Source organism: Mus pahari, chromosome 6 (genome assembly GCF_900095145.1).
Source record: "Mus pahari chromosome 6, PAHARI_EIJ_v1.1, whole genome shotgun sequence".
Lineage (NCBI taxonomy): Eukaryota > Metazoa > Chordata > Mammalia > Rodentia > Muridae > Mus > Mus pahari.
The window spans coordinates 68,221,612-68,231,721 of NC_034595.1; the positions used below are offsets into that span (position 1 = coordinate 68,221,612).

Consider the following 10,110-nt stretch of genomic DNA (forward strand, 5'->3'; position numbering starts at 1 on the left):
AAAAAAAAAAAAAAAAAAAAAGGAGGAAGAAGAGGAAGAGACTCCCTGAGGCCCAGCTTGGCATTACATGCCTACAATTGGAGCAGCAGGACCTGAGACAGGAGGATTGCAAGTTCCAAGCTAGCCTGGGCTACATAGTAAAACCTGTCTCAGTAAAAAGAGGCAAAGATTTCCAGGGCAAGTAATGACCCTACAACCAGGAGCCCATGTGGTGCTGGGCTGAGAACAGGGGCTTTCACTCCGCTCCTCTCATTACTTTCCAGTTTGAATGCTCTGCTCAGGAGAGTGCATCTAAAGGGCGTCGTGACAGTATAACTTGTGTTTGTCTGGTTGGTTGGTTGGTTGGTTGGTTTGAGCCAGAGTCTCACAATGTAGCTCTGGGTCCTGGAAGTAACTACTAAACCAGGTTGGCTTCCAACTCAATGAGATCAGCCTGCCTCTGCCTCCCGAGTGCTGAGGTTAAAGGTGTGTGCCACCATGCCTCGCTTAAACATGTAACCAGCCACTCAGAGACCAAGGCAGGAGGATAATTTGGAGGCCAACCTGGGCTAAGTATATAAAATGTGAGTGTACACATATATTGATTTGTGTGATTTTTTTTTTTTTTTTTTTTGGTCAGAGGAGGGCTCACACTTCAGTGTTTGTTGGAGCTGGTATTAGGAAAGCTGTTTGATCCACTGGGTCTTGAGAAATACTGTTAATCACCTACCCTAAGTTATTTCTATGGGAAGATTCTGTTAGATACCAGCTCAAAGGATGGGGGTTGATTTCTAGTTGGTTGAGATGGATGGACAAGGTTTCTGTTTGCCTTCTGCAGGTTGGAGCTGATAGCCTCATTGGGCCAGATACACAAGTTGGAGAGAAGTCATCTATTAAGCGCTCTGTCATTGGCTCATCCTGTGTCATACGAGACAGAGCATCTATTACCAAATGCCTCCTCATGAACTCTGTCACCGTGGAAGAAGGGTATGTCTCCCTCTGTGCCTTTTTGAGCAAGGCTTCTGGTTAGCCCTAGGAGCTTTGTCAGTCCTACCCAGCCCAGAAGGGTTAGCTTTGAGGACAGGAAGGAAGGGAAGGGAAGGGAAGGAAAAAGCTCAGAATATCACTTCTACCCTCCCACACCAGAACACAGTGCTCTTGTGAGAAACTGCTGAGAACTCTTCCTTGGGGTCCAACAGTAGTGAGCCCTTCCCAGTGCTGCAGTGACATTGTGGCAATGCCTAAGTGTCATTTTCCCCTGTGAATGTCCCAGAGCTGCCTTGAGGCAGAGGCAGAGGAGGAGTGGACATACGGTGCTTTGAGGGCAAGCTTCTCTGTACATTTTGGCTTTAACCCAGGCTGGCCTAGAGCGTGCTATGTAGCCGAGTCTGACCTCCTACCCATAAGCATTCTGCTTCAGACCCTGAGTGCTGCGATGGTATGTACACAGTACCATCCCCGGCTGAGTACTCTCAGGCATGCCCACCTTTTGACATCATGATATGCCATTGTCATCTACAAAGTTCACATTCAAAACTACACAGCTGGGGCTTAGGAGATGACTCCATAGGTAAGAACACTTACTACACAGGCATGAGGACCTGAGTTTGAATCCTCAATACACACAAAAGCCAGGCGTGGGAACACGTGCCTTTAACTGCAGCATTGGAATGGGGAGACTGATAGATCCTGAGCAAGCTGTGAAACAGCTCTTCAGGTTCAGTAGACACCTTGTTTCAAGGGAATACGGCTGAGCGTCATAGAACAGAGCAGCCCCATAATCTTTACGGCTTCCAACTCCATTTAAAATCCAAAGCTGGGGCCTGGAGAGATGGCCCTGTGGTCGAGAATACTTTTAGCCCTTACAGAGGACCCAAGTGTGGTTCCCAGTCATCTAGCAGTTCACAATTGCCCATAACTCCAGCTTCAGAGGCTCAAGTGCCCCTCTCTGTCTCCGCAGGCACACATACACACATATGCATACACACAAACATCACGTATATAAAAAATAAAACTTGAAATTAGCCGGGCGTAGTGGCGCATGCCTTTAATCCCAGCACCTGGGAGGCAGAGGCAGACAGATTTCTGAGTTCGAGGCCAGCCTGGTCTACAGAGTGAGTTCCAGGACAGCCAGGACTACACAAGAAACCCTGTCTCGAAAAAAAATCCAAAAAAAAAAACAACATTGAAAGTAAAAGTACAAAGTCCAGGATGAGGGATATACTAATTGAGTGCTATTCTCTAGCATATATGTGCAAGACCTTGGTTTTAATTCTGGCACCACAAAAATTGAGTAAACAGAGGATCAGGAATTCAAGATCATCTTCAGCTACACAGGGTTTCAAGGCCAGCCAGGAATGCATGAGACTCTGCCTCAAAACAACAAAAGAAATGTTTGCTGAAAGTGGATTTAAAACCAATAAAAGCATGGTTCCTCAGTAGCATAGTAGGCACTCTTGTACCCAGGACTTCAGGAGCCAGAGGGAAGAGGATGTCAAATTTAAGACTAACATGGGTTATATGATAAGTTTAAGGTCAACATAAGATACACAGCAAGACCTTGTCTCAAAATAAAATAAAATAAAATAAAATAAAGCCAAGCATATTGTCCTACACCTTTAATCCCAGTACTTGGCAGGAGAGTCTCTGAGTTAGAGAGCAGCCTGATCTACACAGTGAATTCCAGGACAGCCAGGTCTATGTAGGAAGACCCTGTCTCCAAGAAGAAGAAAAAGGAAGCATAAGAGACTTGGTGTGTAGCCCTGGCTGGCCTAAAACTCACCACTACACTGTGCTGGCCCTGAACTCACAGAGGTCACCTGCTTTTCCTCTTCTAGGGTCAATGGTGTGTGCCATGCTCAGCAAAGGCAGAGTTTCTCTGTGTAGCCTTGACTATCCTGGAATTCCCTTTGTAAGTCTGGATGGCCTCAGACTCAAAAGAGCCACCTGCCCCTGCCTCCCTAGTGCTGGGATTAAGGTATCCAACTGCCAAAACAATTTTTTTTAATATTTTTAAATAACTGGGCTGGCTCAGTATAGTAGCAGATTCTCAGCATTCAAGAGACAGAGACAAGAGGATCCATATTTAGAAGTCAACCTGGTAAGATCAAAAGGTTGAGGGGGGGGGAATGATATAACTTCCATTGGGCTGAATTTGTGGAGGGAGTTCAGTTGAATGTTTGTGAAATGGGACCAGCTGGCCTTGAAGTCCTGGGTTCAGCAATCCTTCAACTGCCCCAATAGTCCTGTACTACCATACCCTACTCATAACAAGACACTGGAGAAAACCGTCTGTTCCCAGTTCACACAGAGTGACTAACTGGGCTTGAAATCTTAGTAAAGCGGAACTTCTGAGCAGGAGGACCCAAGTCTGTTCTCCGGAGCCTGCATTAGAATAGAGGGAAAACTGGCAAGATTGCCTGGCACTTAGGAACACTGGCTACTCTTCCAGAGGACCCCAGTTTGAATCCTAGCACCCATATGACAGTGAGGCTGGTGACTCTCTGGATTTGAGGCCAGCTAAGGTTACATTACATAGTAAGTCCCTGTCTAAATAAATAAATAAATAAATAAATAAGGCACACATACATACACTTCCTTCGCAGGCTGAGGCAGAAGAATTATTGAGTTCAGAGCTAAAAGGGAGGTCCTGTCTCAAAAAAAAAAAAAAAAAAAAAAAACAACTATAACTGGACCACACAGGACTAATGACCTGGAAGGAAGGCCATTACATTAGAGATTACCCAATCCTGCAAATTAGCATCTGGAAATAAGATCGGATATCTTGTATCCCATATGAACCTTTCCCCATTATTTGGGGGTCACTTAGTTTTAATTATTTATGATAAGCTTGAAAATGATAATTAAAATGCAGACGTGTGAATTTTGATTGTCTTTTTGTTATTATGTCTGGACTGAATGTCTAAGTGGTGCATAAGTCTGTTTAAAGGGAACTTTCTCGTATTCATGGTGCACTTGTTTCTGGCAGCAGTTATGGGCTGCAGAAACCTTGTGAGCAGTGGGTTGGATACCTGCCCAAGGTCCTCAGGGCCAGAGAAATGCTGTGGGACCACCTGGGAAAGGTGTAGGCAAGACTGTCCTGAGAAAGGTCCTGCCTATCTTTCCCATTTTCTTTTTTTCTTTTTTTTTCCAGATAGGGTTTCTCTGTGTAGCCCTGGCTGTCCTGGAACTCACTTTGTAGACCAGGCTGGCCTCAAACTCAGAAATCCACCTGCCTCTGCCTCCAGAGTGCTGGGATTAAAGGCGTGCTCCACCACGCCCCGCTCTTTCTCATTTTCTGCTGCTTTCTATGACAGCTAATGTTCAGGAGTCAAACGTCTCATTAGGGTCTAGCGAGATGGTAGAGTAGGTCGATACTAGCTGTGCAAGCTTGCGGACCTAGGTTCAAGTCCTCAGAACTCATGTAAGGAAGATGTGATAGACCATGTCTGTCTGTGCTCCTTCAGCAAGAGTCAATGCAGAGACCACAATCCTTAGAAATTCATAAGGCCAGCCAGGTTGACCCCAGCAAAGAACCACAGAAGACCCTGTCTAGAAGATAGATGACAAGGACTGACATCCATGCTGTCCTCAACATCTATGCAAACATGCCCACACTCATGCACATAAATGTACACACAAATACATTAGAGGCGGGAGGTAAAGGGGACTGGAGAAATGGCACATAGGCATACACACACACAATAAATGATGGATGAGTGGGTGGGTGGATGGAATACAAACATACATATATGCATACATACACACACACACTAATAAATAAATATGTAATAGTTGTTTTAAAAATCTAGTCGAAGCCTCATTGTCTGGCGTGGAGAGATGGCTCAGCCAATTAAGACCACTGGCTGCTCTTCCAGAGGTCCTGAGTTCAATTCTCAGCAACTTTATTTTGTTTGTATGTGTTTTTGTTTTGGAACCTGGTCTCATGTAACCCAGGCTGACCTGGAAGAGCAGCGTATGCATTTAGTTGCTGAGCCATCTCTAACCTGTTTTGTTGCTGCTGTTTAATGATGTGTATAGCAAAGGTGACCTCTGAGTCCAGTAGAGTGTCTGATCCCCGGAGCTGGAGTTACAGGTGATTGTGAACTGTCCAGATTGGATGTTGGAAACCTAACTGAGGCCATCTATAATAGTAGTATAAGCTCTTAACCTCTGAGTCATCTCTCCAGCCCCTTGTTTTCTCTTCTCTTTTTATATTAAGACAGTCTGGCTAAGCTGCCTGAGCTGGTCTTGACTGGCTCTGCAGCCCAAACAGGCCTTAAATTTGATCTTTTATAAAGCTCTTCCTTCTTAAGCCACCCACACAGCTGGAATGACTAGTTTGTACTGCCAGGCCCAGCTTCCAGTCCCCTTTTTCAGGTCATTCCAAACTCTTTAATATTGCATTGATTGGTTGGTTGTCTATAGACAGTTTCCCTATATAGCTCAAGCTGACCTATATTTCATTTTGTAGCTACCTATAGATGGCCTCAAACTTCTGATTCCCCTACCTTCATCTCCCAAGTTCTGGAATGGCAGGTATAAGATACCATGTTCACTTTAAAGTGAACCTTCTTTTTTGAGACAGGGTTTCTCTGTGTAGCTCTGGCTGTCCTGGAACTCACTTTGTAGACCAGGCTGGCCTCAAATTCAGAAATCCGCCTGCCTCTGCCTCCCGAGTGCTGGGATTAAAGGCATGTGCCACCACGTCCGGCTGTGAACTTTCTTAAAATTAAGTGTGTGATGCACAACCTGCCTGTGTCTATACCTTGGGAGCCTATGCTTGTTTGGCTCTTTCAAAACCATTGCAGTGCTGGGCGAGAAGCTCAGTGGTACACTATCCCCAGTATGTGTGACAGCCTCGGTTCAATCTGGGGGAAGAGAAAAGCCACTGTTAATGAAATGGCACACACTTGTAATCCCAGCACTTGGGAGTCAGATGCAATTGGAACTTGAAGTGAGTTCCAGGATAGCCAGGGACGGCTATAAGGGGGGAAAAAAAGTGGGATATGCCTATGCTAGCCTGGTTTATGTGATGTCAGGGATCAAATCCAAGACACTATGCAGACTGAATCTCCTGCCTCATACCCAGGATCCATGTCAAACAGCCCGCCCACTTGTAACACCAGTTGCAGGGACTATGACATCCTCCTCTGGCCTCATCAGGAACCTCCTCACGTATGTGCAGTCACACACACATACACATAAATAAAAACAAGATTCATCTTTAGAGTGAAAAGGCTAGTCAAGGCAGAGCACACCTAAAATTCCAGCTGGGGAGATGGAGACAGGAGGAATCCCTGGGACTTGCTGACTGACTAGTTTGACAGAGTCAGTAAGTTCCAGGTTCAAATAGAGAGCCTGTCTCCTAAGATGAAGAGCTAGCTAGTAAGATGGCTCAGCAGGTAGAGGTGCTTGCTGCCAGGCTTGGCGACCTGAGTTTGATCCCCGAAACAACATGGTAAAATCAGAGAGCCTGTACACACCCCCTATGGCACACACACACACGCTCAATAAATAAATGTATAATAATTAGGTAGGGAATAATTGAAGAAGACACGTGAAGTAAACCACTGGCCTCCAGAAGTATGTGCTCAGGAGTGCACGCACATATACACACAGATATATATACACTGTGTATACACATGTGTACACACAAGTATGTCTTCTTTTCCTCCCTAGAATGACCTAAAGCGCGCGCGCGCGCGCGCGCGCACACACACACACACACACACACACACACACACACACACACACACACACGTGTAGCTAATTCTAAGAGACAGAAACTGGATCTGGTGCCCATGCGGTTCTTCCTAGGATTATAGGAACTTACCTTTCCTCCTTCATAGGTAGTCAGTGGGAAAAGGACAGTTCTTTCTGAGAACTGACAACTTAAGAGAGGTTGATACAGTCCTACCTCTCTACCACCTGTAGCATGAGCGGGTAAATACATGTACTTGTGATCAAATCTCCGATTTCTGGGCTGAAGCTACAGTTCAGTGGTAGAGCTTATGTGTGCCATTTGTAGGCCGGTGGTGGTAGTTCACATCTGTAAATGTCACCATTCAGAGGGTAGAGGCAAGAGGATTGCCTCAAGTATAAAGCCAGCCTGGGATACAGGGTGAGTTCAAGGACGGAGGGAGGGAAGGGAAGGGAGAGGGAAAGAGGGAGGGAAGGAGAGAAAAGGAAAAAAAAGAAAAGAAAGAAGGAAGAAAGAAAGAAAGAAAGAAAGAAAGAAAGAAAGAAAGAAAGAAAGAAAGAAAGAAGCCGAGCGTGGTGGCACACGCCTCTAATTCCAGTACTCAGGAGTCAGAGGCAGGCGGAGTTCTGAGTTCGAGGACAGCCAGGGCTACACAGAGAAACCCTGTCTCAAAAAACCCAAAAAGGAAGGAAGGAAGGAAGGAAGGAAGGAAGGAAGGAAGGAAGAAGAGGGAGAAGGAAGGAAGGAAGGAAGGAAGCCATTAGGCCCTGGAACATAGACCAGCAAACATTTATGAATATATATAATGTGTGTATTGTGGTACTAGAACAGAGCCCAAAGCTCGCACTCTGCCCTGGGTCACACCCCAGCCCTTGGTGGTTTGGGGTTTGGGGTTTGTTGGGCTTTTTTGTTTGGTTGGTTAGGTGGTTGGTTTTTTGGCTTTTTTTTTTTTTTTTTTCTTCTTTTGGATGGGTTTTAGTTTTTGTTTTGAGACAGTTTTATTATGTAGTCTTAGCTGACTTTGACCTTGCAAAGATCTGTCTGCCTTTGCTAGGATTAAAGGCAATTTTTCATAACTGCAATAAAAGTGAGGAAGAGTGAGACAAATGGTCACAAACAGGCTTCATGCCTGGTGTTCACCAGAAGTCTACATAGAGCTGCTGAGCAGAAGCCACAGGCTTCCAGTCAATCAGCCTGCTTCTCCCAGCCATATCTACAGTCTCCACACTGATCATTCAATGTACCTCACAGCACCGTACACATAAACTAAATAAGGTAATCAATAAAGGCAGCTCCTGAAGACCCTAGTTAGAACTGCTAGACAAAAGGAAAAACAGGTCCTGGGTTGCTGTGGAAATATGACCTCAGTCATCCCAGCTACTTCTAACAGTGAAGTTCCCTCCACTGCCAGATTCCAGTCAGGCCAGGTAGTAGTAGTAGTAGCAGATTCCAGTCGAGCCAGTTAGCAGTCTTTAATTATGTCTTTGTCAACAAAAGAAACAGCTCCCACCTCAAAGGAATAAGATGTGGTTTATTCTAGAGCCAAATATGAGTGGTCACGGGTCTCCCCAAATAAACACGTTCCAATAAGGTTTCAATTTTGTGAACTTTCTTTAGTAACAGAACAAAGAAAGGCATGAATCAAAACACTGTTGTGATGTGTTAGTGGGCTGCGTTGGGTAGGCAGGTCACAGCAAGACCCAGAGAACGGTGCTCTGCCTCACAGCACCCTCTGTCCTCACTGGAAACTCCGGCTTCCTAAGTTAACGCATTCCACAGGTTTTTATCTGTTAGTCACAGGATGCTAGGTTCAACATGGTGGTGGGCAAGAACTAAAGATAGCCCCAAATAACTCGTAATTAGACTCTGGACCTACAACATTCCAACCTTTCCACATCACTGAAGTCATCATCAGTCAACCTTCGCAGACACAGCTTCTTTCCAGGGATCCTCATTCATAGCTTCTTGTCTCCTGGGTGCTTCTTTCTTTTTTTTTTTTTTTTTTTTTTTTGGTTTTCCGAGACAGGGTTTCTCTGTATAGCTCTGGCTGTCCTGGAACTCACTCTGTAGACCAGGCTGGCCTCGAGCTCAGAAATCTGCCTGCCTCTACCTCCCAAGTGCTGGGATTAAAGGCATGTGTCACCACTGCCCAGCTTCCCTGGATGTTTCTTGTCTGCCCACTGGCTAGCTGACTGCTCACTGGCTGTTCTCTGCACACAGCTTTCTACCTTTTGCCTGGCTCTAGAGCATGCTTTTAGGATCTTAACAACTGGTAGGAAGCTACTACCTTCAGACGTAAGATGTTGCTTTAGCTAATTGGAAACCTGTTCTGTCTCTGGAACCATGTATATAAGGCATTCTGTTCCTTCCTTATTACCCTCTGTAGGGGATTTTCCCCAAGAAACTGCTGACTGTAACGCTTTGCAATTTGAGCAAGTTGCAAAGTTCTGGATTGTACCTTGTGGAACACCCACAGAATGTACCCTGAGACTGCCAAAAAGCAAACTAATACTTGTCCCAATCATACCACCCACAGAGATACTTCAGCCTTCTAGAGGAATAAGCTTTAACCTTCCCTAGGGTGGAGATGGCATAGATAGCCTGTTCCCTGTTTTACCCTGGTCTGCAGTGAAGCGTCTGCGTGCACAGAACGTGCTTTCCATGCTCACAGGGATTTGTCTGTAGACGGCTCTGAATTCTAATACCACGTCAAAATCCAGTCATCTTACGTGGATGCGCTGCACCTCTAGGCTTCTGGGTTGTACCAGAGACTGGCAATTCTGTAACAGAGTCCTCCCCAACATCTTGCCTGTGGCATCAGCAAATCCTTATGGGTGTGAGCCATAGTCCTTGAAAGTTCAACCGCATATGAATTTATGAATAAGGTAACTTTAGTAATCTTGATAACATTGGGCATAATGGTCCACACCTTTAATCCCAGTACCCTGGCGACATAGGCATGAGGATCCTCGTGTTCAAGGCCAGCCTGGTCTACAGAGTCAGTTCCAGGACAGCCAGAAGCCCTGTCTTAGAAACAACAAAACACAATGTGGATTCTAGTATAAGACAAAACTGGATTTAAATACGTTATTTACCTGTTAGATGTTTTGGAATAAGTGGTCTAAATTCTCTAAATCTGATATTTTATCTGTAAACTGTGGGTGCGATTTTTACTGCATCAGATAAAAATGGTATTCAGAGAATTACCTAGAAAGATTTTCTCTAATTAAATACATAAGTTTCTCATCCTGGACCTACTAAAAAATACTGGAGAAGGCCAAGACAAAAGATGTTCTTGTTTTTTTTTTGTTGTTTTTTTTTTTTAAAGATTTATTTATTTATTATATGTAAGTACAGTGTGGTTGTCTTCAGACACTCCAGAAGAGGGCGTCAGATCTTGATAAGGATGGTTGTGAGCCACCATGTGG

At 45.0% G+C, this 10,110-nt stretch overlaps 1 protein-coding gene across 1 annotated transcript in view; it reads left to right on the forward strand.

Moving 5' to 3' along the window:
- The window catches only part of Eif2b3 (eukaryotic translation initiation factor 2B subunit gamma), a 72,102-nt gene that overhangs the window by 55,947 nt on the left and 6,045 nt on the right, over positions 1 to 10,110 (forward strand). The window contains exon 9 of the mRNA XM_021201200.2: positions 818 to 966. Coding sequence (XP_021056859.1) covers positions 818 to 966 — 149 coding nt within the window. The remainder of the gene's footprint in view (positions 1 to 817; positions 967 to 10,110) is intronic.